Genomic DNA, 27,745 nt, shown 5'->3' with positions numbered 1-27,745 from the left:
CTCCACCTTCCTCTGCCCGTCTCGTGCATGAAACACCTGCGCGTGAGTCAAACCGCGCTCCTTCACTCAAGATTACAATGGATTAACATTTCTCCGGAGCCATGCTCACACTCTCGGTTCATGTTGGGTCGCGCCGCCGAGTCCTCGCAGGCAACAGATCCGACTTGGATGCCCTCCATTCCCGTTTCCGCATTCCCGCAGCCGCCGTGCGCACTGCAGGCGCGGAGCTCAGATCCATGATCTCAACAGAAAAAACCGGTTCCTCCGGCTAATCTACCCAACTAATGCTGGCGGTGCACTATGTTTCCAGCCCGAGGAAGAGAGGGACACCGGAGGACTGAACTGCAGCTCGCTGTGGGCTTTGGAAAGCCGTTTTCAGCGCACTGACAAAAGCCTGAACCGCGTCTTATTGATCGGGGTTCCGATCGAACCTGGAAGAACCTCCTCCGCTGCTTCATGTCCCGGGATGGAGAGTTGCTGTCGCTCCTGTATGCCGTGTTTAAGCCGGCTCTGGAACTGCATATGGCCGGACTTCCGCTACCCAAACGTCCCCAACAACAACCATGTCATCGCCAACCCTGCCGCGCAGGCGGCGGAGATCCGCACCGTGTCCGGAGACATTCGCGTCCCTTCGCCCAAGAAGCGGCCGGTGCAGCTCTACGCGGCGCTCTTCGACTTCGAGGCCCGCAGCGACGACGAGCTGACGGTGAGGGAAGGGGACAAGCTGTCAGTGATCGAGAAGCGGGGGGAGTACGTGCTGGCCAAGAAGCTCACCGGGTCTCTGGAGTCCGGACTGATCCCGGCGAACTACGTGGCCTCTCTGCAGGACGAGTTCGCCAAGCACAAGTGAGTGGTCTGTCTTTCATTCTGTCTGCCTGTCTGTCTGTCTGTCCCAAGACACACCTGAGCTGAGCATGATGGTGCTGATGTGTGGTCTTTTTTTTGGTGTTTTTGTGTCTCTTTGTGGTCATTAAGTGTCTCTTTGTGATCGTGTTGTGTCTCTTTGTGGTCGTGTTGTGTCTCTTTGTGGTTGTTTTGTGTCTCTTCGTGGTCATTAAGTGTGTCTTTGTGGTCATTAAGTGTCTCTTTGAGGTTGTTTTGTGTCTCTTTGTGGTCATTAAGTGTGTCTTTGTGGTCATTAAGTGTGTCTTTGTGGTCATTAAGTGTCTCTTTGAGGTTGTTTTGTGTCTCTTTGTGGTCATTAAGTGTGTCTTTGTGGTTGTTTTTTTGTCTCATTGTGGTCGTTTTGTGTCTCTTTGCGGTCATTAAATGTCTCTGTGGTCATTAAGTGTGTCTTTTTGGTCGTTTAGTGTCTCTTTGTTGTTGTTCTGTGTCTCTTTGTGGTCATTAAGTGTCTCTTTATGCTCATTAAGTGTCTCTTTGTGGTCATTAAGTGTCTCTTTGTGGTTGGTATGTGTGCAGGTGATGGCTTCTCTGTTTTCTGTCATACTAAACTGAATATCTTTGAGATATTTAAAGAGGTCCCTTGGGACAGGAGAAACTGTGATTTTTTATAGACCAAACAATTATAATAATCGTCAGATTCACGGATAAATAAAATAATCATTAGGTGCAGCCTTGATTAAAACATCTTCTTCTGTTGGACTTAAGATATTTCATTTCCTGTCCCAGAAGACAAAGAAAACCAGAGATATTGACAAAGAAGAAGGTGGAACAGTAACACTTCGGCTGTATTAGAATATAAAAGGACTTCATGATTCCTGGAGACTTTATTTGGGTTATGCTTTCAGTATCTGATTTGAATTCTTACTCATGGCCAAATTAATGTTCCAGTTGGAGGCAAAACTGAAGTTAACTGCAGTGAAGTCACAAAAGAAGAGAATATTTGGTCTTCTGTATGTGAAGGCTGTATCATTTTACTGTTTTAACTTGATAATCGTGTGTGGTTTATAATCGTAATAAGCAGACTGGAGCTAAAAGTAGCCGCGAGGCTGCAGCTGCAGGTTTTCCATTATTCATGCAGGGAGTTGTCATGTTTCAGCCGAGCGGCGACTCCGATGCCTGCATTTGTGCTGCTGATCCAGCTCTGACTCCCACATGTCTCACTGTCCTCAAACACAGCGCTGAGACTGAAGGACAGAGTAGAAACATATCACTGACTCGCTCACACTGATGCTGCTGGTGCTGTTTCTGTCTTACAGCGTCAGACCACGACAGAAACTATTTTAAGGCTAAAAATAGGACTAATGTGTGAGTTATTTATAGCAACCAAGCTGATCAAAGCACCGGTGTTCTTCGAATAATCCAGCTGTCAGTTTGTGCTCTTAATCTCCTGGAGCAGGTGTTTGTCAAAGGAAGACGAAATATCACAACCACCTCTTAGTTTAACACCAATACAATTCAACAAACAGCCTCCAACGTGGTCATTTAAATCAACCGAATCTGCAAATTAACTGAAGTTTTCAAATAAATGTAGTGGAAGTTCAGAGCAGCATAAAGTCGGTGCACTGTCTTCCTTCTCATCTCCTCGTGGTCACCGAAGAGGCGAGCGTGAGCAGTCGTGGGCAGGGCTAGGGCTGCAGCTACCGAATCCTTTTGTAATCGAGTATTCTATCGATTATTCCGTGGATTAATGGAAAAAAAAAGTAGCGTCATTAATCACCATTACTAACAATATGTCTGGGGTAGGCCTATTTGTTGTATCAGGGGTGTGTGTGTGTGTTTGTTTGTGTTTGTGTGTGCACGCATGTGTGAGCAAGAGACAGGCGAGATGTATGGATTTAAACAAAGAGGTGCATGAAATTCTACCTGCCACATGTTTTTACTCAAATAGGTTTCAAAGACAAACAAATTTATAAATAAATTAGAGATGGATATTATCAGGAAGAGTTAGTCGCTCTCTTCCTGTTTACCGTAACAACAAACAACGGACAAAACACCACTGACACATTTACTGAAACAAAACTATAAAGACTGATCAGGGAGGTGACGTCATGTTTAACATTGTCATAAAAACTAAACAAAAAAGAGTTATTCACAAGGACAGCTACGTATTCGCTTCCTGTTTTTAAACATCTGCGGTCTCTACGGCAACTGCAGATGCTTTCATGTAGTGGTGTGTATCCGCAAAAACGGTCCGTGTGGCACAATGATCCCTGCGCTGGACGAGGCTGCATAACGCGTGAGAGAGGAATTAAACGAATCATGGAGGCAGAGATTTTGCCTCCAGGATTTTTTGTACTCGATCAACTTGATTCATTGTTCCAGCCCTAGGCAGGGCCGGATCCAGAATTTCCCAATGAAGGAGAAAGAGCAGATGTGGCAAAAAAAAAAAAAACTAACTTTAACTTTAACACCACCAGAAAACCTGTGATAAATGTTCAAGAAATGTGTCATGATTTTAACACAAAAACTATTTTGTGACAAACTGCTTCGTCTTTTCAAAATGTATGATACAAATTGATGGAAAAACTCTGAGATAAATAGAATGAAATAGCTTCTTCTTTTTTTCAGACCAACAGTCCAAAATGCAAAAATATAATATGTAAAATTATATAAAATGGCACAGAAGAAGCCAAACGCAGCTAATATTTGACACTTAAAAAAGGACAAACAATGAATCAATTAACTTTCTGTTGATATTAAGATTGATACGTTGATACTTTTTTGGATCCTACATGTTAAACCAATGTGATTATCTGTTAATGAATTATTACTTATATATATTTGATTGTAATTTAATATACTTTAATATGTTAAAAAGCATTATAATAAAAGCAGATCTACTCAGATCATCTACTCACCTCTGCACAGTTGAAGCAACCAGGGATCTGTGCAGGTTTTAATGAAAAGTATTCTGAAATGATCCTATTTTGTGATCCTGGACTTCTTTTTCATTTTGCTCTGGTATCTAAAATGCTTAGTATTTCTGTATACTTGTATGGCAGTGTTTAAGTTCAAAATACTGTTATTGTGACAGCCTGACATAATCTTCGCAGTAGTTTTCAGGTTTTTCATTTTAATCTCAGATACATCTCTTCAGAGTCTGTTATTCAGAGATGTCTTCAGTTTCTTGAGAGGCTGCTTGTTGTTGTTTCTGTCAGTGAAACCTGAGCGTTCTGCAGGGCAGAGCCGACACGCCCTCCTGATAAGTCGTAAGAGTAAATAAAGGTCAGTTTCTATCAAACAGGCAGACCTCAAACTTTAACAATTTAGCTCTTAAAGCTTCTGAATATACCCCTCCAAAGTATTCAAGTCCTGCTTTTTTAAAATGTTACTTGAGTAAAAGTAAATAGTGCGTTCGTGCGTGCATGCGTGCGCGCGTGGCCAGGAACTAAAGGGTTTTTATTAAAAAATGGTCTGAATGCATTGGTTGAGAGACTGAACTATGTATTCAAACAAGGTTTCTGACGGCCCTCACACCCCTTTACAAAAGGTCCCAAAATGGTCAGTCCGCCTGATTCTGTCAGCTGATCTACTGACCAGGGACTTAAAATGTCTTCCCTCAAGAAAGTAAAGTCTGGGTCCCATAAGGTAAAAAAAACAATAAAAAAACACAAAATGATCAAAAGAGATGCTAAAGAGACAAAAAATAACTAGGGATGCAAAACAAACCACAAGATTAATGACTAAAAAGAAACCTAAAACGACCACATAGACTACATTTTTTTTAAAAGACACGTTAAATTATTGATATAGATGTAAGGTAAGAAATTTAACGATGACAAAGAAACAAAATTTCTAAAAATAGATGCAAAACAACCCAAAGAGATGCGAAATGACCAAAAATAGACGCAAAACCACCATAAAAAGACGCCAAATGGCTAAAAATAGATCAAACAATCACAGAGATGCAAATCAATTACAAAGAAATACAAAACAACTAAAAATGTGCGTAAAAAAGAAACGGAGGAAAAATAAAGCAAGGGAAAAGAACTAGCATTCACCTATCTGAGATCGACACAGCTGCTATCGTAAGCTAGCTAACAGAGACTTCTTGGTCCTGTGCTCTGTGGCTCAGACGCAGAGCGGGGTCGTCTTCCACTCGAGAGATCGACACTTCGATCCCCGTTTCGTCCAGTCTGCATGTCGAAGTGTGTAAATGTGGTGTGAATGGTTAGATCAGATGGTCTATAGATGTCCACCATCAGTGTGAAGTTCTGTATGAACGGGTGAATGTGTATAATAAACTATTTAAGTACATCCATGCTCCTCAGTCAGTCGCACACACACACACACACACACACACACACACACACACACACACACACACACACACACACACACACACACAGTAGGTTTGTGCTGAACTTACTGCTGTGGTTGTAACTGGCCGGACCAGTTAGTTGAAAGTTTACGTCTATGATTGTAAGCTTGCAATGTGTAAAATGTGATCTGCGTGTTTATGTTTACCTACACACACGTTTTGCTTCTGTGTGTGCGGGCTTCTGCAGGTCGTAACACATTCTTCTTCGTCTCTTTGTTCACACTCCTTTCTTTCATTCATTCCCTGATGTGCTACCATGTTACTGCTCATGCATTCATCCCTGGATCTGTCTCCCTCCACCTTGTCCCCGTGTCTCCTGTGTGCAGATGGTACTACGGGAACATAAACCGTGTGAAAGCTGAGAAGCTGCTGCTGGCTTCCCAAAACAAAGATGGCTCCTTCCTGGTTCGCATCAGCGAAAGTCACAGTGACGAGTACACCATCTCTGGTAAGTCTGTTCATCCATCCATCTATCCTCATCCATATATCCCTCAATCCATCCATTTATCCAGTTTTCCATCCATGCAATATTCCAGTTATCCATCCATTCATATATCCATCCATTCTTTTATCCATCCATTTGTTTATCCATTTATCCATCCATCCATCCATTCATTTATCATCCATCCATTCATTTATCCATCGATCCATGCATTTATCATCCATCATCCATCCATCCATCCATCCATCCATTTCTCCAGTTACCCATCCATTATTCCAGTTATCCATCCACCCATCCATCCATTCATTTATCCATCATCCATTCATCCATCCTCATCCATCCATCCATCCATCTTTCCAGCGTCTTCGTTCATGAATTTATTTGCAGGGTTTCTCTCTCGATGTGTTTGAAGCCGCAGTACTTTGCGTTCTCAGCCACCGTTCTATGTTCCAGTGGGAATCCACTCCGCTGCATTCTTTCTTCACCTCCTCCCTCCTCTCTGTTTCTCTCCATCCATTATTCCCCCCCTGTCTTTACTGCCCTTGTGTCTGTCAAGGTCTCCAGCCACGGTCAACCTTAATCTCCCTTCGATTTTACTCTCTCTGCTCTCCACTACGGAGGGCAGGAGGTGACACAGCGTGCCCTCGGCAGCCGTGTTGGAGGTCGACAGTGGCAGGAACGGCAGATTGCAGTCTTAAGCTTGTATGGCTCGACGGTTTTTAATACAACTAAATCTAAATTTTTGGATTTGGAGCTGGTTGTTTTTGCCACAGATGGAGCGGTTTTTTGTTTGGACGATGTGAAAGGAAACAGCATCCTTGCATGTTTCCCACAGAGCAGGTAGCAATGTGTGGTGCAGGGCCGTACAGAGACATTTTAGGGGCAGGGGCTCTGACCACGACAGAAATGACAAACCTTTTCTTTTGCTTTATTATGGTATTTCTTTGGACAATCTTTAACCAGACCAGGTGCCTGACAACAGTAATAACGATACTAATACTGCAGCTGGACCAGAAGCCTGTTATTAAACACAGTTTATTGAAGGATACACTGACTCAACTCACCATTGGATTCCATTCACCATACTGAGTTCACAATAGAATGTTTTCAACAAAAAGTGATTAAATCAACAAAATATATAGACTCTTCTCTTTTCTTTTTCAAATTGAATGATTATTTCTGAAGTATGAACTGCAAAACAAACATTTCCTTTTCTTTGTAAAAGTTAAACTGAACAAATATATATATTTCAAATAACAAAAGCAATAATTTAATTTAAATACAAAGAAACTAAGGCTTGGCCTGTGTTTTCCCGTACACATGACGAACACCGTTCTGTTAGCAGAGAAGCTGTTTACAGAAACAAACCAGCGTCAGGAAATATGAAACATTTACTAAAACGTAAAAACTTAAGGCTAGGCTAGCTGTTTCCCCCTGATTTAAGTCTTTATGCTAAGCTAGACACCCCGTCTCTCAGCTGTTCTTGCATTCCATCCTGAGGACAGTTCGAAGAGAGACCTTATCTTCCCTGAAAGCTCCATTTGAGAAATGTAGAAGGAGCTCTAAAATATCATAATTTTTGGTGCCACTGTACGTAAACATTTGTGCTTTCCTGTATATTAAGAGTCCTGACAGACATTAGCAGCCAAAATGTATTAGAGACGGGCGTGCCACGTCCCGTAGGCGTGGTGCAGCAGGTTTCTCACTGTTGCTGCTACACAGACTCTACACGTGTTTGTACTGTGTGGCTGCTGCAGCTTCACTGTGTGCATAGTGCAGTTTGTTGTGCAGGGTTTGGAAGTGTACAGGATCATGAACACACATGATTTGACTGATTTACTTTAGTGTGAAATGTAAAAGCACCTCCGGTTGCCTCAGGTCTTTATTTTGATCAGACAGATATGACTCTCACTTCTATATAGTTTTTACCTGCTGTAGAGAGAAAGAAATAGATGAGCTGCATGAAGAATGAGTTGGACCTTCTCTGCTGTGTGTCGTGCCGCGTACACACCCCATCTATTTTGTCTGTTAATTGGCTAGTAAATAAAAAAGCACTTGTCAATGCACTTGTCTATTCGTGCACACAAATTTCCAAAAATGTGTGTCTAATAAACACAATGCTGTCTATTCCTGCTCCTGCATACGTTACGGACCCTAGACATCTAATCTACCGTCCCCCGAAGCCACACCCATCTTTTCTCTCTGATCTGTCCGACCTCCTCACTATTGCGTCCTCCCTCTCTCCCCGCCTCCTACTTACCGGTGACCTGAACATCCACATCGATCAGCCCAACGCCCCACTGACATCTGACTTCCTCTCTCTTCTTGACTGTTTCCACCTAACCCAACATATTGACTTCCCCACCCATACCAAAGGCCACATCCTCGACATCGTCTGCTCTGCCTCCCTCCCCGTCTCTAACCCACATCCCCTCCCCTTTCCCCTCTCCGATCACCTTTGCATCATCTTCTCCGCCCCTCTACCCTCCCCCCACAATCCCAAAAAGCGTGCCATCTCCTATCGTAACATCAAATCAGTCAATCCACTCTCCCTCTCCCAGCTCATATCCTCTGCCTTCCCCCCCGACTCTGCCCCCTCTTCCCCTGATGACTACGCCACCATGCTCAACTCCATCCTTTCTGACTCACTTGACTCCCTTGCCCCCTGGAAAACGTCCTCTGTCTCATTCACCCGCTCTGCCCCCTGGTACACCCCCGAACTCCGCACCATGAAACACACCGGCCGACAAATCGAACGACTCCTCAAACGAACCCACCTCACCGTTCACGCTGAAGCCTACAAACACCACATCTCCTCCTACCGTGATGCTCTCCACGCTGCCAAATCCGCCCACTTCTCCACCCTCATCAACAGCACCAACAGGAACCCCCGCATCCTGTTCTCCACCGTCAACAAACTGCTCCAACCCCCAGACCACAACCCTCCCTCGTCACCCGACATCTACAACTCTTTCCTCCTCGCCTTTAACAATAAAATCTCCCAAATCAACAGCTCCCTGACTGCCACTGTTGGCAACTCCTCCACCAACACCATCCCAGTCCCCTCCCCCCTCCCTGACCACCCGCCCCCCCCTTCTCTCACTGCCTTCTCCCCCATCGACCCCTCCTACATCTTGGACATCATCTCTGCGTCCAAAACAACCACCTGCTCCCTCGACCCCCTACCAACAGCTCTAACCAAGGCCTGCCTCCCCGTCCTCATCCCCCACCTCACCACCCTCTTCAACCAGTTTCTGTCCCTTGGTCTCGTTCCCTCCACCTACAAACTTGCCTCCATCACCCCCATCCTTAAAAGCCCACCCTTGATCCAGCTAACCTCTCCAACTACCGTCCTATCTCCAACCTGCCGTTCTTCTCCAAAACTCTGGAACGCATTGTCGCCGCCCAACTTCACACCCACCTCCAGTCAAACAACCTCTATGAACCCCTCCAATCCGGTTTCCGCCCACTTCACAGCACCGAAACTGCCCTTGTCAAAGTTGTCAATGACCTCCTCACCTCTGCAGACTCCGGTGCCCTCAACATCCTGCTACTACTCGACCGCAGCCTTCCATACTATCAATCATTCCATCCTCCTCGAAAGGCTGCGCCAGCAGGGTGTTGAGGGCACTGCCCTCGACTGGCTCACCTCCTACCTCACCAACAGGCAACAGTTCGTCTCCCTCTCCGGCCACACATCCACCCTCTCTCCTGTTTTGCAGGGGGTCCCTCAGGGCTCAGTCCTTGGCCCCCTTCTCTTCATCTGCTACCTATTCCCCCTTGGTCACCTCATCCGCTCACTCAACCTCGATTTCCACTGCTATGCTGACGACACCCAGATCTACATCCGCACCATACCCACCCAAATTCTTCCACTCAACCACATTGAAACCTGCATTTCTGCAATAAAAACATGGCTGTCCCAGAACTTCCTCAAACTCAACAGTGACAAAACAGAACTCCTCCTCATTGGCACCAAATCCACTTTAAACAAAACCGGACCCATCTCACTTACCATTGACAGCTCAATCATTTCTCCCTCCCCCCTTGCACGCAACCTTGGTGTTATCCTGGACCCCACGCTCTCCTTTGATCACCACGTCCGCTCCATCGTCAAGACCTCCTACTTCCACCTCCGCCGCATCGCCAAAATCAGACACTGCCTCTCCCCCCCTGCCGCTGAATCCCTCATCCACGCCTTCATCTCCTCACGTCTTGACTACTGCAATTCCCTCCTCACTGGCATCACCTCCCATTCCCTCCATAGACTCCAAATGGTCCAGAACTCTGCTGCTCACCTCCTCACTCACACCCGCTCCCGTGAACACATCACCCCCATTCTCTACACCCTCCACTGGCTCCCGATCAAACAAACGCATTGACTTCAAAATACTCCTCCTCAGCTTCAAAGCTCTCCACCATCTGGCACCACCCTACCTCTCTGACCTCCTTACCCCCCACCGCCCCTCCCGAGCCCTCCGATCCTCCTCCTCCCTAACTCTGACCATGCCACCTTCCAAACTCAAAACCTTCGGACACAGAGCTTTCTCTAGAACTGCACCCCGACTCTGGAACTCTCTCCCCCAGCCCATCCGCGACTCTCCATCACTCACAACATTTAAATCCCGTCTAAAAACCTTCCTTTTCTCACAAGCCTACAACCTCCCCTACCCATAACTACATTCACTCCTGGCCTCTGCCACCCGACCCCCCCCCCCCCCCACCCTCCTTCCGCTCTCCTCACCCATTCGGCCCCTCCCCCTGACCCCCCCCCCCCCCCCCCCCCCCCACTGCTCTTCAATCCATCCCCCCACCTCTATTGTTGTACCTGTTTCTGGCTATTTGTCTGTATCACCATTACCCCATGCCCCCTTCGCCTTGTTTCCCTGTCATCCTTGTCATCCTTGTCTCCTGTTGTTTATCGTCTATATATTACCTGTCCTACTCTGTAAGCAACTTTGGGTCTCTGAAAAGCGCTATATAAAATAAATGAATTATTATTATTATTATTATAACTCATTATTGTCATGGTCTGGTCTGTCTAAACAAACCAAACTGTTTTTTTGTTTTTTTTGTTTCTCGGCTCAGAAAAATGTTTTGTTGTTCTTGTGGTCCCAGGTCAAATATTCTCTGTATGAATTGAAAAGTATTGACAGTGTATTTTTTTGCATGTAGGCGGGCGCGTGCATTCATGTGTGCTCCTCCAGCCACCCTCAAAAAATAGGGCTTCCCTCAAAAGCCACGGTGTAATTCAAACACTGCCTGTCGGCTAAGATTTGCAGCGACCACAGACTGTATAAAATATATGAATGTGTGACGTCACGCAGAGGTTTCTGAAGAGCCAGAATGAAGCTGAAAGTAAGCGGCTCCTGTTGGCTCCTCCTGCCGTTAACATCTTAGCGGTGCTCGGCTCCACTTGCTCCCATTCTCCTAATCCAAGAATGGACAGAGGTTATAATGCACATACTTCTTGTACGGCCCTTTAGTCCAATTAAATGCACAGCAAGCCATACTACTGGTTTGATATTTGGGTGAGTAATTACCCAAAAGGCACCAACACACACTGGAGTCAGTTTAGTGTCGAGGCTCCAGCCGCCCCAACGGGCAGCTAGCAGCTAATGTTAGCCACCTGCCCCTGAAAGCAGCCACGTCCATGGTTTAACTTAAGCCTCGATATTCTTTAAACGGGTGAGTTATGAAAACTAACTATGGAGACCAAACCCGTTCTCTGTACCAGGCTGTAAACATGTTTATTTCTGCTTTACAGTGGGACATTTTTAACATGGGGCCCAATGGGGATTTTGTTTTGGAGCCAGCTGCCCTTCTGCGTTAGCTTCATTTCTCAGACCCGGAGGTTTGCAGCAACAGATTCTTGTTTTGTGAAATTAGATTGGAGCTTTAAAAAAGAGGAATAAACCTGTGTTAAACATGATTTTTATAGACAGCCGAGTTCAGTGTCTTGTCTTCAGCCGTACTGACCTACATTTAGAATCTCTTCATCTAACTCCACTTTATGAATGAGCCCACGGCCAATTCTCTAATGGACCTCCTGAGATTTGTGACTTTAAAGCCTTTGTTATGACTCTCTCTCTCTCTCTCTCTCTCTCTCTCTCTCTCTGCATCACCTCCAGCTCCTCTCTCTCGCCTCTGTTCCTTCTTTGGCTTTAACATCTTCTGCATATTCTTCCCTCTCAGTCCCTCCGTCCACTTGCTTCCTCCATACGTCCTCCCTCCCCCCTCTTATTCAAGGTCCTTTGGTTCCCAGGGGGAAAATGCTGCAGTTAGATGTTCAATTTTCACTGTGCTATTCCTCCTGAAATATGCATCATCAGTACTCTGTGTGTGTGTGTGTGTGTGTGTGTGTGTGTGTGTGTGTGTGTGTGTGTGTGTGTGTGTGTGTGTGTGTGTGTGTGTGTGTGTGTGTGTGTGTGTGTGTGTGTGTGTGTGTGTGTGTGTGTGTGTGTGTGTGTGTGTGTGTGTGTGTGTGTGTGTGTGTGTGTGTGTGTGTGTGTGTGTGTGTGTGTGTGTGTGTGTGTGTGTGTGTGTGTGTGTGTGTGCAGTTACTCTGTTTTATGGCACAGTTAAACACACTCCTGTCTGTTTTACAGTCCATACACACGGCCATCTTCATGTTCTTTGAGGGGGGAATAATGTCGTTTCCTGTGACGATCTCTCTGTCAAATTATTTAGATGTCTCTTGTTTGCAGAGAAATATCAGAGTCAAACAATCCCTGTGAATTGGTGCAGTGTGTGTCAGAAAATTTAGCTCAGTGTCAGGTCTCTGCTGCAATGAATGGGAGCTCCATAGTTGAAATATTCAAATTCCACACATGATGGCAATGAGTAATAAAAATAATGCATATAAAACATCTTATCCCTCATTTGAGTGCAAGGTGAACAAAGTATAAAATCCCTGCAGATTTAAAGCCTTTGAACCCCAAATCTGTATTTTTCTTCGCATTTTTTAATCCGTCATCCGATAAAAATGGTTTCAACCTAAAATCTTGCACTAAGTCCAATGCATTTTATACTATTTATTGTGAAAAATCACATTAGGAGACATCCGTCCAGCAGTGAGGAGGGTTTTGTCTTCCTTTCACAGTGTGGGACATCAATCTAACTCTGTCCTTCCTCTCACAGCCCGGAGTGAGGGGAAAGTGTTCCACTTCAGGATCCAGCGCTCCTCCATCGGGGCCTACTTCGTCTCAGATAAGATCTCCTTCGCTACGCTGGGAGAGCTGATCTCCTACTACCAGAAAAACCCTCGCAGCCTGGGAGTGCTGCTGGAGGAGCCCTGCGCCCAGCAGGTAGGACGGGTGGCTTCTTTTTTATGAAAACAAATGATGCCATGACTGTTTAGACAGGCTATCCTATGACTGACGTTTTTTGACTTTTTCAACATACTATACCATGACTTTTTTTGGACACACATTTCTTTTTTTTAACATTCTTTTTTTTTTTTCAGTTCAGTTTGAACCTTACATCTTGAACATGGGACGTTCCACATTAAATGTATTAACTGACAGACAAAAAAGAAGCGTAAAGTATAATAAAACAGAAACAAAAAATAGAGACAAATCAAAAACAACAAAAAAATCAAAATAAATACCAATAAGAAAATCACATTTAAGGGAGGGGGTGACGCAACCTCATGCCGTGGATCATACTTATTCACCACTTATTCTAAGGTAAGTGGGATGTGTGTCTTGACATAGTCCAGAAAACGTCCCCAAATGTTATTGTAGTTTTTTGTTGATCCTTTCAAAGAATATTTAATTTTTTCAAGCTTGAGGAAGTAAAGAACGTCCCTGACCCAATATGTAAATGTTGGGGGTTGACAGACCTTCCATTTGATCAAAATCAGTGGTCTAGCCAGGAGCGTTAGGGAGGCGACACTAATTGATTGAGCCCCAGTTAGACCCAAATGATCAGGTACAAGCCCAAATAACCCAACCAAAAGGCACGGTGAGACTGGCTGTCCCAGGAAGACCCACACTGTGTCAAAGATGGATGACCAATAATGAGCTGAACATGTGGTGATGTGATGCAGGAGTGCACTTATATCGATCACACAATGGGTCTATATCAGAAAACCGAGAGTCATGACTGCTTTAGACAGGCTCTCCTATGAGTGTTTAAGCATTTTTATGACATTTTGTATTTTTACTTTTTTGACATAATATACAATGACTTTTTTGTGTCTTATTTTTTGGACACACCATACTATGACTTTTTTGTATCTTATTTTTTGGACACACCATTCTATGACTTTTTTGTGTCTTATATTCTGGACACACCATACTATGACTTTTTTCAACAAACTATGTCATGACTGCTTTAGACAGGCTCTCCATTGAGTGATTTAAGCGTTTTTTGGACATTTAATAATTTTTTTACTTTTTCAACATACTATACTATGATTTTTTGGACACACCATACTATGACTTTTTCAACAAACTATGCCATGAAGGATCTCCCAAAACAGACAATGCAACCATTACAAATGACATAATTACCATTACATTCCATAATATAACGTAACGCGACTAAAACACACTCGGCGACAAGACAATCTCCTGACAACTCAAAGAATTTGAAATGGTGCTTTACCCTCTTGTTCCAAACTCACTGCAAATCCTCAGTCTACAAATTCAGACTGACCCTCCACAGCCAAACTAGTTTCTACATCTTTTCGACATTTTAAGTCAAGAAATGCTATTTTATCAAAATTGTCTTTTGAATTTTATTGTCGTTTTGTGTGATGAGTAGCTTTTTACATGATCTATTGAGGTTAGGCTTCCTTCGTAGTTAGGGAGTAGCAACCTGACGAAGAGCATAGTGGATGAGCAGGGTTTATGGTTTGATGATGTCCTGGATATAGGATGGGCCGTTCACAGCACGGGAGGCAAGTTCCAGTGTCTTGAATCGGATTAAGAGCAGCCGCTGATGTGAAGTGTTGAAGGACTTTAGTAGTTTGAACAACAACCAGGCTGCTGCATTCTGGATCACCTGCAGAGATCAGACAGCACATGCAGGAACAGTAAAGCATGCTATTCAGTAGTCATATTATAGGTGCTGAAAAAGTCAGTGTCATGTGTCAAAAAAGTCATAGTATGTTGAAAAACGTCATGGTAGAGTGTTTTGACAAGTCATAAAAAGGACTTTATCATTTAAATAGTGATGATGATAAAAAGGTCTTTGTATAGCATATTGACATTTCCATTTGTACACGCCTGTGCTATAATGTTAAGTCTGTCATGACATCTTCTTTGGACTCTGGTGCCTCACATCCTCAGCCATGTTCTATGGTGGTTACAGACCTGTAATAAACGTGGAGCCTGAACTAGAAAAGAAGAGTTTTGAGCGTTTGAATTTGACTCACCAGTAAATGACTTACTGTAGGTGTAGATCAGTGTGTTCAGGTGACACAAAGGGATCAATCCTTGCTCGCCTCGGCCACTCGCTGTAGCCAAATATCTATATCAGTTTTAGGTATGTGTACCTTTTATTTTTCCCCATTCCAATACATGTAGGTGAAATGGTGCTCAACCAGAGATAAGCTTTTGTTGTGTTTCTCAATGAAACCCTGCAGCTAAAAAAGATTCCTAACAGTTCCCACTGATAATTCAAAAGATAAAAGTCACTTTTCAGCCAGCAAATGCCTCGCTTTTTAACCCTTAATGGTCCAGTATCTATTTTAATTTGAGCGGCTTTTGTCTCTGTAGTCAGGATCTGAAACAAAGTGCAGCAAAGACTTTGAATAAATCTTCCCATAGTTGCTCTGCAGCAGCGATTTAATGAGTGCTGTCTTATGTTTTATATGCATGAATTAATACAGAGAGGCAAACACATTTGGAGTGTAATTAACCAGAGGATAAAATATTTGGAGCAGTTGTAGAGTAAAATCACATGGCAGTGCTGTAATAATTACACACGCTATCTCTGCAGTGCAGCTTACATTAAACCCCCCATGCAGCGAGCTGTATTCTTTATTCATGGCTCATCAGTTTGAGCCCAGCGGGAGACGGCAGAGCTCGCCGAGGTCCCTCAGTATCTGGAGATGTTGCTCTGCAAACTGAGAAAGCACCTACTTAAAACATCGAGCGAGGATCACATTACAAATGCAGAGTGATGGTCTCATACGGCCTTTTTAGTAGTAGTGTCTATTCTAATCAAAGAGATCTAAAACTCTCACACTAGTTGAAATGTTAATTATTGATATGAACTATTCTTATATTTGAGAGATCTTCAACTCATTTGATAACTTGTCAGAATTTAGTTTTGGATGTCAAAAAAAGAATTCCTTCTAGTCAAGAATGTCATTGCAGAGCTCTTCAATGATGCACATACAGGACTAATGTGGTGATTTACTGTAGACATGTCATTTTTTTTTCTTTAAAGAGCTAGTATGTCGAAACAAGTCAAAATAAGTCGTAGTATAGGATGTCAAAAAAAGTTTTTTAAAAAGTAATTGTATGTCGAAAAAAGTAAATAAATACATTTAAAAAAGTCATAGTTTGTTGAAAAAGTACAAAAAAAAGGCTGTTGTATAGTAGGTTTAAAAAAAAGTTTAAAAAGTCATAGTGTGTTGAAAAAGTAAAAAACAAAGGTTGTTGTATAGTAGGTTTAAAAAAGTAAAAAAAAGTCATAGTATGTTAAAAGTAAAACAAAAAATAGTATATTTCTTTTGGATCAGTGATTCCTCCTCTTTTCTTTTCCCTTCCAGAGGAGCCTGTGAGTGTGAGGCCCCGGACACACTGAGGCAGACACACACACATGAACACACACACATGAACACGCACACATGAACACGCACACATACACAACATAGATTCAACACATGCTCTCAGAATGATCCAACATGAAACACACAGGGAAACAACCAGTACATTTATATTACACTGTCACCTGTTTGTACTAAATCAGTTTTTCCTATTTGTTTTGTTGAATGATTGTTTTTTATACTGAAATATTTCAAATCTTTTATATATTTTAATAACAGTAGACCTCATTAGCTCTTAATTGTATGGAACCCTAGATTTGTAAGCGTTCCATTTTCATTTCATGACATTCAAGAAGGACATTTAAAGGAGACGTGAAAAACAAAACCCATTCAGAGCTGAATGTCCTACGAGTAGAAAGAGTCCCTATGCTTTCAATCACTTTTTAATGACTTGGCACATCTTGTTTTCATTAATTACACGGTCAATAAAACCTGATGAAGCGTTTTTTATCACAAGGACATGTCTGTTTCTTCCAAAAGCAGATTTATCCGGCTGTTTAAACACTCAAATTTAAAGCTTGTTAGTGGGATTATGTCGAGCATAATTCTAAATGAAGGGAGATGACATCTTAATTGAGATTAAAGAAACAATTGGCGTGTTGCAACAGACTGAAACTGAATGTTGTTTATTTCAATTTTTAAAATATATTTATAGTTTGTTTAATTTGATAAAGACCAAGCTTTTTTTTTGTTGCTTTTATGCACAAGGTTGTTGTTGTTTTCCTGTGCGGTCAAAGCTCCAACAAACTACTAAACTGCTACTGATTTATTCTATCTGTGTCTAAACGATAAAAACATGTACATTAAAGCAACAGTGCTGATGCATCACGCTGTGTTTTTTATCACCTGATTGACACATGTGTTTTTTTTTACATATAAAATCAAGCTGATTTTTAGTGTCTTTTTTATACATGAATGATATTTAATTTATTAGTCATGTTCTTTTTTTAAACCAATCATTTCATCGATCTGTTCATTTCATTTTGTGTTCATCAGAGCACTTGATCTTTAGAACTGATATGTTTTGTAGCGCCTGATTGTTACGGACAATAAATGTGTCATTAAATGTGTCATTAAATGTCTGGATTCATGTGACGTTTATTCATTTCTTCATCTTTCACTCACCTCATGCATCTGATGATCCGTGGGCTGCGTCAGACCTGGAAACAACAGAGACCAAGAACTATCTGGGGAAAAAACACATTATATTCCAATCACACAAGGTGAAAGATAAAGGCTTAGACAAAATGAAGGGTTTATTCGTAAAAAAAAACAAAAAAAACAGGTATTTCCCTTTTAATTATTTTGACTAAATCATGTCAATTGTGTGTGCTCAATCCAGGGACAATCGGCCAAATAAGAGTTTTGTTATTGTTTTGGTCATTGTGCGCTCAAAGGGGATTATCAACCAAACTATTGTTGGTTTATTCATTTTGGGCTTTTATCTTTTTATTCATTTATAACAAATGAACTCTTCAAATATGACCAAATAATTCAGTTCAGTTATATTTATGGTGCCAAACCATAACAAAAGTGATCTTAAGATACTGTACATATAGAGCAGACTATAACCTGTTCATGGTTCACAGAGACCTAACACTTCCTCCATGAGCAGCGACAAGTTGCAAAATCTATCGTTCAAAGTTGTTGATCATGGTCCAGTTTCTTTTTCTTCTTTGAGGAGTTCTCTGAAAAGGACACTGTGACTCACATAAGAAGCACTTTGCTGTTGTAATTTATCTTCATGTGGTCCTGTTGGTCCTGTCTCAATCAATCAATTCAACTTTATTCATCCCAGAGGGAAAATGATTGTTATCCTCATTCCTCTTCAGTGTGCTGGACACACACTGCTTTTTTGTAACATTTCATCTTCACTCACCCGTCATCTTGATCTCCTCTTTATCAGATCTGTGAACAAAAAACAACAACACAACTAGGGATGGAAATCCAGAACTGGTTCCAATTTGAAACAGAATCGCACACCTCCGAGCTTCTCTACTCCTTTTATCGTTCTCTGTTGGAAAGCAATGAAACTTGAGCGTCTGTGCTGCTGAAAAGAGTCATGGCGGAGCGGAAGAAACGGCCCATTTCATGAAGACAGTTAACAACTGTGAAGCCTGTAATGTTTGTAAAATGACAATTTACTGAAGAAACAAGCATCTTTCTACACACCCCATTATGAGAGCAGAGTGTATCCAGCTGGTCTGCTCAGCACGCTTAAATTGTTTGTTCAGGACGCAGCGCTTTTCTTGTTACCCCCTCCCCTGGGTCCGTCATTTTATCTTTTTTTTTTTTCAAACTTGGCCCTTATGCACCACCGTACTGTACACAACCAGCATGTTAAAAAAAAGGTGTCCAGAATATGTCATAAATAATTATAATAAGCTCCCTCTTTGTTTTATTCCATTTAAAACAAACACCAGTTCCCTGCTACTCACCTGCTGTAGGACAAATCTCCCATATTAAAAAATCACACATGTCATTTACGCAACTAAGAAACTCTCAGATATTTCCACCATGGTCCGGTCTCTCAGCACCTTGTCTTGTGCAGAGCGGGGTGCTTTGTTGTCATTGTTTGTGCGTCTGCAGCATCTCCTGCACACTTGTGTGTAGTGTTTAGACTGTTAAGTTGTGTGAACTCACCCTGTGGTCTCTGTGCAGCGGGAACTGTTCGACATGGAGCCGTGGGAGAGACCTCGAGAGGAGTTCAGACTCCACAAGAAGCTGGGAGAGGGGCACTTTGGAGAGGTGTGGGAGGCTCTGTGGACCACAGAGAACAAGAAAGTGGCCATAAAGACACTCAAACAAGGTAAGACTTTACATCCTGTGATTAAAGGTCATGTTTTTCTTGCACTGGTGAACTTTGAGATTTTGGTCTAATTTGCTTTCATAACATCTTTCAGACCAGAAGAAAAGAAAACATCTAAACTTCCCATTTAGGGGTTTATTTTACATTTTGTATTCATTAATATATATACGCTTGAGATCAAAATTAGAGTATAAATGACATATACTTGATTTATTCTGAAATATTGTTATCATTTGTCGTTCATAATTTGCTAGATTATCAGGTAAGCCTGTGAATGTTCTCATTCGTCCAGGTCATCGTTATCCTCAAAGCAATTTCAGTCAACCAGGCTGGTCCTGGTCCAGTCCCAGCCTGGTCAGATGCGTACATGAACTGATGAAGCCTCTTGGATGAGAGGTGAAACGTCTTCCTAGACAAATACCCAAGTCCAGTTGTTTTTGACTGAAATTGCTTTGAGGATAGATTATCAGCTGTGTCTATACCACTGCTGTAAATAACCAAGGCACTTCAACAAAAAGCTTTATTCTGTGATCAAACTTAGAGAACATTAACCAACGCAGAACATAATGTTTCCATCAGACCCAAATAAAGTGAACTTTAATGTCACTTCATGGTTTGGGGATGATGAGTTGGGCCTCTTGTACAGCTACATGGCAGGTGAATGCAAATGATTATGTGAACCTCCTTCAGCAACATGCAACACTTCCACTGCAACTGTAAAATAACAATATTTGAGAATAAATCAAGTATTAATCATTTGTTCTCTAATTTTGATCTCCAATAGATATTGTGCCTGTAATAGAGCTGCAGCAATGAGTCGACTAATCGATTATTTTGATCATAGATGAATCCTTTTGATCTACATATTTCACCATTTCTTGACATTTTATGGACCAAATGACTTATTAATTTTCTTATAACTAATTAAACGACGGATTAATGATGATGAAAATAATTGTTAGTGGCGGCACTATCTATAAAAACGTCTGCAGTAGCACATTGGTTCTTTTATTTATTTATTTAACCAGGAGGAAAAAGAATTAATCTCTTATGATTGATCTTTTTCAAGAGTGCCCTGATTAAGACAATTAAAAATGGAAACAAAGAACAAATCACAGTTTTATACAATATCAAAACGTTCTACAGTCAGATGTGCTGGCTTCAAAGTCATTTACTGACATACAGCAAACTTTCCAGGTTCGTCCCTATCTACAGTATGTTCTGAAGGTTCTTACAGAGGGGTTTGTAAAGATATCATTCACAGCCTCATTGATCCAACATTTTGTTCATAAAACATGGAGATCATTGTTTTTTTAAGGCTGTTGCCAGTATTTTCTGATTTATGAAGTGATAAAAAAATATATCCCAAATCCCCTCTGTAAAAACATTTTCTAAACTATTATTTACCTGTAGGAATGTTGGCACTGCTGGCACTGCTGATAAACATTTGTAAAGGACGTCGTCAGCGCTCGTGTCCTAAATCAATCCAATGAAAGCAGCAAAACAACAGTGAACAACAGATAAACAACCCTGATAAACAAATACGGTTTATATCCACCAATGATCGTGTCCTCCCTCCTCCTCCTCTTCCAGAGGACACGAAGCAGGACGAGTTTGTGAAGGAGGTCCAGGCATTGAAGAGCCTCCATCACCCCAAGCTCATCCAGCTGTTGGCCATGTGCTCCAGAGGAGAGCCCGTCTACATCGTGACCGAACTCATGAGCAAAGGAAGCCTCAAGTCCTACCTCGCCTGTGAGTGAACACGCACGCACTCACTCACTCACTCACTCACTCACTCACTCACTCAAGCACACACCCCACACACACACACACACACACACACACACACACACATACACACACACACACACATGCACATTACAGCTGGGCGATAAAGCCAAAATCTCCTCTCCTGATATGATTTCCTTTTATATCTTGATAACCATATTTATCATGATATAGCATGTATTCTGGTAATTCAATAGTCTATGTGAAGTTTGAATTTTTCTCATTTTATTAAGAACTTCAGTGAAAAATGAACAGAGCAGGCAAATATCAGAGCGTAAAGTGTCGTCCAAATGACTTCAGAAACAAAGCATTGGAGCTGGACCAGTGATTTTCTGTTTGGTTATTTTTTGTTTTGTTTCTGTTTTGTCCAAAAGGGTTGATTTGTTTACACCGGCTGAGTTAAAAAGCCTGGGTGCTGATGTCTGCACGTTTTTAACTTTGTCTTACCCCCTTTTGAACATGAACCAGTAGTTTGTTTTTTCTTTTTAGATGTAGAGATTTATTTTACATTTTCAAACACAGAAGACAACAAACAATCAGACCACACACACACACACACACACACACACACACACACACACACACACACACACACACACACGCACGCACACACATAAAAAATAAAGATAAGATATAAACATAAATATTTATTTTCTTCACTGCCGAAGAATAACGATTTCATTGAGTTTGATTATAAAACTAAAAAATTAAAAGAAAACTTCTTCAGATAAAAGTTTCTGAGAAGTTTGCGTTAATGTGCTTCTTATTATCCATTTTGATTCCATTTAAAGACGATAAATGATCATTATAATTATTATTATATTATTATTACCCAGCCCTTGTTGTGCACATCTCTGAGCCTGGATCTGATGGTGAATCAGTTCCTCAACATGTTTTATTTCCTGTTTCAAACAACTAAACACGACTGCTTCCCGACAGACAGAGAGAGACTCCACTGTTGCTTTAATATGCAAGGAGGTTTTTAAACAGGAAGTAATTTTTCTTGGGATTTTAAGAATTTCAGCCCTTTTTTTTGTAAAGCCCTCAGAAGCAGTATTTAGGCCAAGTGACGGTTAAATCTCTCTCCCCCTTTAAATCCAAAGCAAATGGAATTATAATCTGTGTTCTGGCAGCTCCGCTCAGCAGAGAAATATCTTTGTGACGTTTCACAAAAGGTGTGTGTGTGTGTGTGTGTGTGTGTGTGTGTGTGTGTGTGTGTGTGTGTGTGTGTGTGTGTGTGTGTGTGTGTGTGTGTGTGTGTGTGTGTGTGTGTGTGTGTGTGTGTGTGTGTGTGTGTGTGTGTGTGTGTGTGTGTGTGTGTGTGTGTGTGTGTGTGTGTGTGTGTGTGTGTGTGTGTGTGTGTGTGTGTGTGTGTGTGTGTGTAGCTGCTGAAGGCCAGGTGCTGACATCAGCTCATCTGATCTACATGGGCAGTCAGATCGCAGAGGGCATGGCTTACCTGGAGGACAGAAACATCGTCCACAGGGACCTGGCAGCCCGAAACGTCCTGGTGGGAGACGATCTGGTCTGCAAGGTGGCCGACTTCGGACTGGCTCGAATTATTAAGGTAAGCAGTGTTAGTGTGTGTGTGTGTGTGTGTAAGAAGAGAAGAGAGAGGCGTCATAAACAACCACTATGAGAGAGTGTGGTTTCTTTTGTTGTCGTATCCGTTCCGAACATTTTCTTATTTTAGAAAAACGCTTATTCTTTATCCAGGGTTATTTTGATAATGTAAAGTGTGTTTTGTTGTTCCTGTGTGAACTCATGTATATCTAATTTACACCTCCATCCTCCTGCCATCTGTCGAATCTGCATAATTGACTGTTCGTGTATAATAATAAGAGAATGTTTTATTCATACAGATGTGGAAAGCTTTATATCATCTAGAGACATTAGAATGAAATGATAAAAACATGTCAAAAGTTACACACAGGACCTTAACCTTACATCTCTCTCTCTCTCTCTACAGGACAGTGTGTATACAGCCAGCAGAAGCACAAAGATCCCAGTGAGGTGGACAGCTCCCGAAGCGGCAATTTACCAGCGGTTCTCTGTAAAATCGGACGTCTGGTCATTCGGGGTCCTGCTATATGAGATGTTGTCCCGTGGCAAGATGCCTTATGAAGGTACAGTGTTGACTTCTGTAGTGTTATTTTACAGCTGTATAAACTACTAAGCCTTCCAACAGATTGATTCAAGCGTGTTAACCAGTGGAAAAGAATTGAAAGTATGCACTGCTCTCTCAGTTACACAGTGGACTGTGTGGTAAAATACAATGGAAGTACTGGGTGTGTACTTTATTGTTTCCAGTGTGTGGTCACACCTTTTATGCTGAGAATATTTTTGAAAAATGTTGCAGTATTATGCTGTAAGTTAGAATAATTTAATTGGAGTCTAGCGTTGTACTCACCTATATCTGTCATTATTCCAAAGTCTTATTATTTTTCATTTTTTACCAGACTGTATAAAAAATAGATGTAGCATCTACATCGAGGCCCCTTCTTTCAACTTGATCCAATCGTACTCGCCTATGGGTGGCGTTGTGATATTCAGCACAGCACCATACTCATAGACTGTTAAACACTGACCCTGGCAGCCTGAATCCTCCTGGTGCTCCAGATTAGATTCTAGTGTATGTGCCATCGATAGTAGGCTAACTTATATTGCAAGTCATGGTGGAAGTGCTACTATTTAATTAGCATAACAAAGCTAACATTAACACGGTGTGTTCCTAAACCATCTTGTCACTTATGGAAACACCACCACTTGACCACAGTCCAGGTCCAGATGACGAAGTTAGCATGCTAATGATGCTAATCCTGACAACTTGGCTCCGAGAAGAAGTAAGGGCCAGAGGCTAACTGTCACTCAAGAGGCCACGCCCCTAATTATTTATAAACTTTAACCTCCAATAAAATAAAAACTAACCCCCTCAGTGTTGTCATGGAGATATGACCTAAACATACAGACTAGAATGTTTTTTGTCCCAGGCCTTAAACAGGTTTAATGATGCTGTGAAAACGGCCTGTATAACATGGGGGTCAATGAGAAACTGCTCTATTATGAAACCTGCTCCTGGTGGTCACTCAGAGAACTGCAGTTTTGGTACTTCGTGAGTGGATCAACCAGGAAATTGCTGTGGTGGGGGTTTTTACTTATTGTCAACAAATCCCATGAAAAGAACGGTAAGCATGGGTGCTACAGACAAGCTGGAGATCATTTGGACTATTTGGAAATAAAAGAGAAAAAGGATACAATGTTTTTTTAAATCTTAAAAATAAAAAAGGGTCAGAAATATACAATTTTGTTTTTTTATAAGGCTAAAGATTTCCTAAAAAAACAGTTGGTCCCAGACTAGCTGCTGCAGTTACAGTCCAGCTGCCGACTTCAGGTCCATCTCTGGGCCGCTGCTGCAAAATGTGTAATTACAGGGTTCGTACGGGTGCTTGAAATCCTTGAAAATGCTTGAATTTTAATTTTGTGTTTTCAAGGTTTTGAAAAGTGCTTGAATTTTGTTTAACTTACTTGAAAGTGCTTGAAATTGTATCAACAACAAATAGTTATGGAATAGAGTTTCTTATCCTTCTGGTATTAGGAAACACATTTATTTGTTTTTAGCATAATGCTTTCTTTGACGTGGTTAAAAAAAGATGAAATAATCATTTCCAATATGTGTGTGTTTTTGGTGAAATATGTCATTTACTACGGCTGTAAGGTGCTGGGAAAGCTTGAAAATAGACCTTGAAAGTGTATTAATTTATTTATATCTTTTATTCAAACTTGTGAATATATTAAGGAGCAACCTCATTTACAATACAGCCAAGCCAAAAACACAAAACATGCTTAAAAGGACTTGACTTTGACCTTGGAAAAGGTGTACAAGCCCTGAATGGAAACACAGCATGTGTGGACTCCAGTGTTGCCAACTTCTCAGTAAGGAAAGAAGCTATTGGCTGTCCTAGAAGTCACTAAATGACGTCATCGTCTAATTTGCATTGTTGAGTATTAGCATATCAAATTTAATCAAAAGACTGTTATGTGGGCTGGATTTTCTAGCTTTACTATGTACATCTCAGGCAGGTTCAGTGCGCATATGCGATTCATTTGCGGCCTGGACTTGTGGTGGTGGGTCTTCTCTCCGCTCTGACTGCAGCTGACTCACCGCCTGTGAGTGCTTTTGGACAGGGGAGGGTCTCAGTCATGCCAACACCCGCTGTTGTTGAGGACAGTAACTGCAGAGTTATACGGGCTTTCACGTCAGAGTCTCCAAACACCAGAAAAGTCTCCAATAACACCAGAAAAGTCTCTTTTTGTCAAAAAAAGGAGGATTTGGAAAGTCGCCAGGTTGGCAGTACTGGTGGACTCTACCGGTTGTTTGTTGATGTTAGCAGACTGCATTTATAAGCTAACGTTCGCTAATGTTTCACACTGTTGGCTGAAGGCGAGCAGAAGAGAGGCGAGGGACTCTGGACAACGCAGAAAGTTGGGGATGGTCTAGATTTTTAAGTCCGGTTATTACCCGCTCGCTCATTGGTAATTAAAAAAACAACCTCTAGAAACACATCAATGGGCAACACTTTAGCTTGTTTTGACTCAGCCCCACACACACCGTCCTGCTGAAACAAACACTCACTGGAGCACCAAATGTGGATTCATCCACTGCTGAAAGTAGTCCCAACCCATTTCCTATTTCCTCCTGTTTGTGCAATAAAAACTACAGTGAAAAGCTGTTTTTAATTACTCAGGCGTTAAAAAAAAGAAACTATATATTTGTGTTCCGTTTCTAAAAATGTACGTCTTCAGTTGAGAGCTGAGCTGAGAGCCAAAGACAGGACGTCAGACAGTATTGAGAGATGGCCTAACACACTGCAAGATTAAAATTGTGAAAGACCAGCCTTATCATTTAAGTACTTCTTTCAAATCCATGAGCGAATGTAACATGTACTTTCAAGATAACTAAATATCTTGAATCAATATGTTGAGTCATGTTGACTTTACCTTTCGAGGGTGAGCAGTCGCAGCAGCTCCTGATTTTATCATAAGTTGTGGTTGCCGGCTATCTGCACAGTGGATTATCCCTGCCTGCAACAGAAAAGAATAAGGAATGAGTAAACTCCTCCAACTCACACCTTTTTTATATCCCTTCCCTTTCAGGAAAAAGCAACAAGGAAGTGTTGGATCTGCTGGCTTCGGGGTTTCGGCTGCCCTGTCCAACCCGCTGTCCTCAGAATATTTACCGCATCATGATGGACTGCTGGGCAGCTGAGCCCTCCAAGAGACCCTCATTCCACGCTCTGCACAGCCAGCTGGATACAATATATGCCAGGATATACTTTAAGACTATCGAGGTATAGAAAAAAGGCACACGTGGAGGAAGACGGGGACGGTGAGACAAGATAATCTACAGTGGACTGCAAATACGGAAGAAAAGGGGGATGAAATAAAGCAAAAAATATTCTCCTCTTCCATGCAAACCACGTCCACAAACAGGGTCTATGTGATTTAAAAACACCAAGGTGTGAAAAAGCAGAGGGAGGAGAGCATCGGAACAGAACATGGAGATATATGCTCGCGAAAGCAAAGACGAAAAAATGAAAATGCTTCATTTCCTAGGCTTGAAGAAAGTGAGGCGGACAAATGGAAAGACTTAAAAGAGCCGGAGAAAAGGTGTGCAAATACACTCCACCCTGAACTCGAAACCCCTCAGCACATTCACAGAACCAACTGTTTTTAATTTTATACCCTTTTGTGTATTATAAATATTTTATTACTTCTGTATGTGCCACGTCTGTGTATGCACACACTTTGAACCGTTATGAAATCCCAGGTCTTTTTGACTGCAAAAGCCAGTGCTAAAATGGAGGTTATGTGCAATAATTTAAGAGCTTGCTTGGCTTTTAGCCATGCTGTAGCGGCCCGGTGCTGCCGATGTGGATCGCTCTGTCAGACCAACCCTTTGGTGTTTTGTGAAATATCTCGACACAGATTGAACTGATATGTCCAGTCTGAGATGTCCTGAAACTGTTCAGAGGATTTGAATTATGTGACAAAATGTCTCAGGACAATGTTAACATTTTAAACCCGATTAGACGTAAAGATCATTGTCAAACTTTTACTCTAACATGGCAATACGCTGTCAGTCTTGTGATTAAACACAAGGATCAAGTATTTAATTCAGCTGTTACAGGAAATTGAAAAGGTTTTGGCAACATGTTTCAAATCTAACTTTCTCTAGATTAGTATGGGAATTGTTTTTACCCTCCTGTCATTATTTTTGGGGGCTGACCTGATGCTTGAAAATCCAGTGAGCCACAGAGCCATGTATACAGGCTTTAAGTTATTAAAGCTCTTTTTAGAGGCCCGTGGTAATGGTCGATCACAACTAGAGAGTGCCTATGTTTACACCAGACACTACACTAAACTGTGGACTGTAAAGAACTGCAGAAATGAAGAAGGCAAAAAGACCTGCTCAGTGACATATCCACAAGGCTTTTTTGGGGGTGGACAGGTAGAGGAATTTCTGCACCACAAAATTGTACAACACTGTTGCACTGCAATGCAATTTGAGAACAATGCAACTTTGGTCTTTTATGCATGACACTAATACAGATACAGATGAAGCCAGGCTCAGGAAACTTTAGCCATGATCACCGAATCACAGGATTGAGTTGTATGTTTTAGGGTGAGTGCCATCAA

At 41.9% G+C, this 27,745-nt stretch overlaps 1 protein-coding gene across 1 annotated transcript; it reads left to right on the top strand.

Moving 5' to 3' along the window:
- The first annotated feature begins 6 nt into the window (after window positions 1–6).
- srms (src-related kinase lacking C-terminal regulatory tyrosine and N-terminal myristylation sites) lies at window positions 7–27,675 on the top strand. The gene is made up of 8 exons (XM_083920907.1): window positions 7–846; window positions 5,554–5,675; window positions 12,810–12,976; window positions 19,114–19,261; window positions 20,855–21,013; window positions 22,435–22,616; window positions 23,019–23,175; window positions 26,204–27,675. The coding sequence occupies exons 1-8, from the start codon at window positions 467–469 to the stop codon at window positions 26,401–26,403; spliced, it is 1,515 nt and encodes a 504-aa protein (XP_083777033.1). The 5' UTR covers window positions 7–466; the 3' UTR covers window positions 26,404–27,675.
- Window positions 27,676–27,745: the final 70 nt, after the last annotated feature.

The sequence above is a fragment of the Echiichthys vipera genome, assembly GCF_963691815.1.
Source record: "Echiichthys vipera genome assembly, chromosome: 9".
NCBI lineage: Eukaryota > Metazoa > Chordata > Actinopteri > Perciformes > Trachinidae > Echiichthys > Echiichthys vipera.
The sequence above is the reverse complement of the archived record's forward strand: the minus strand, read 5'-3'. Positions and strand labels throughout refer to the sequence as shown.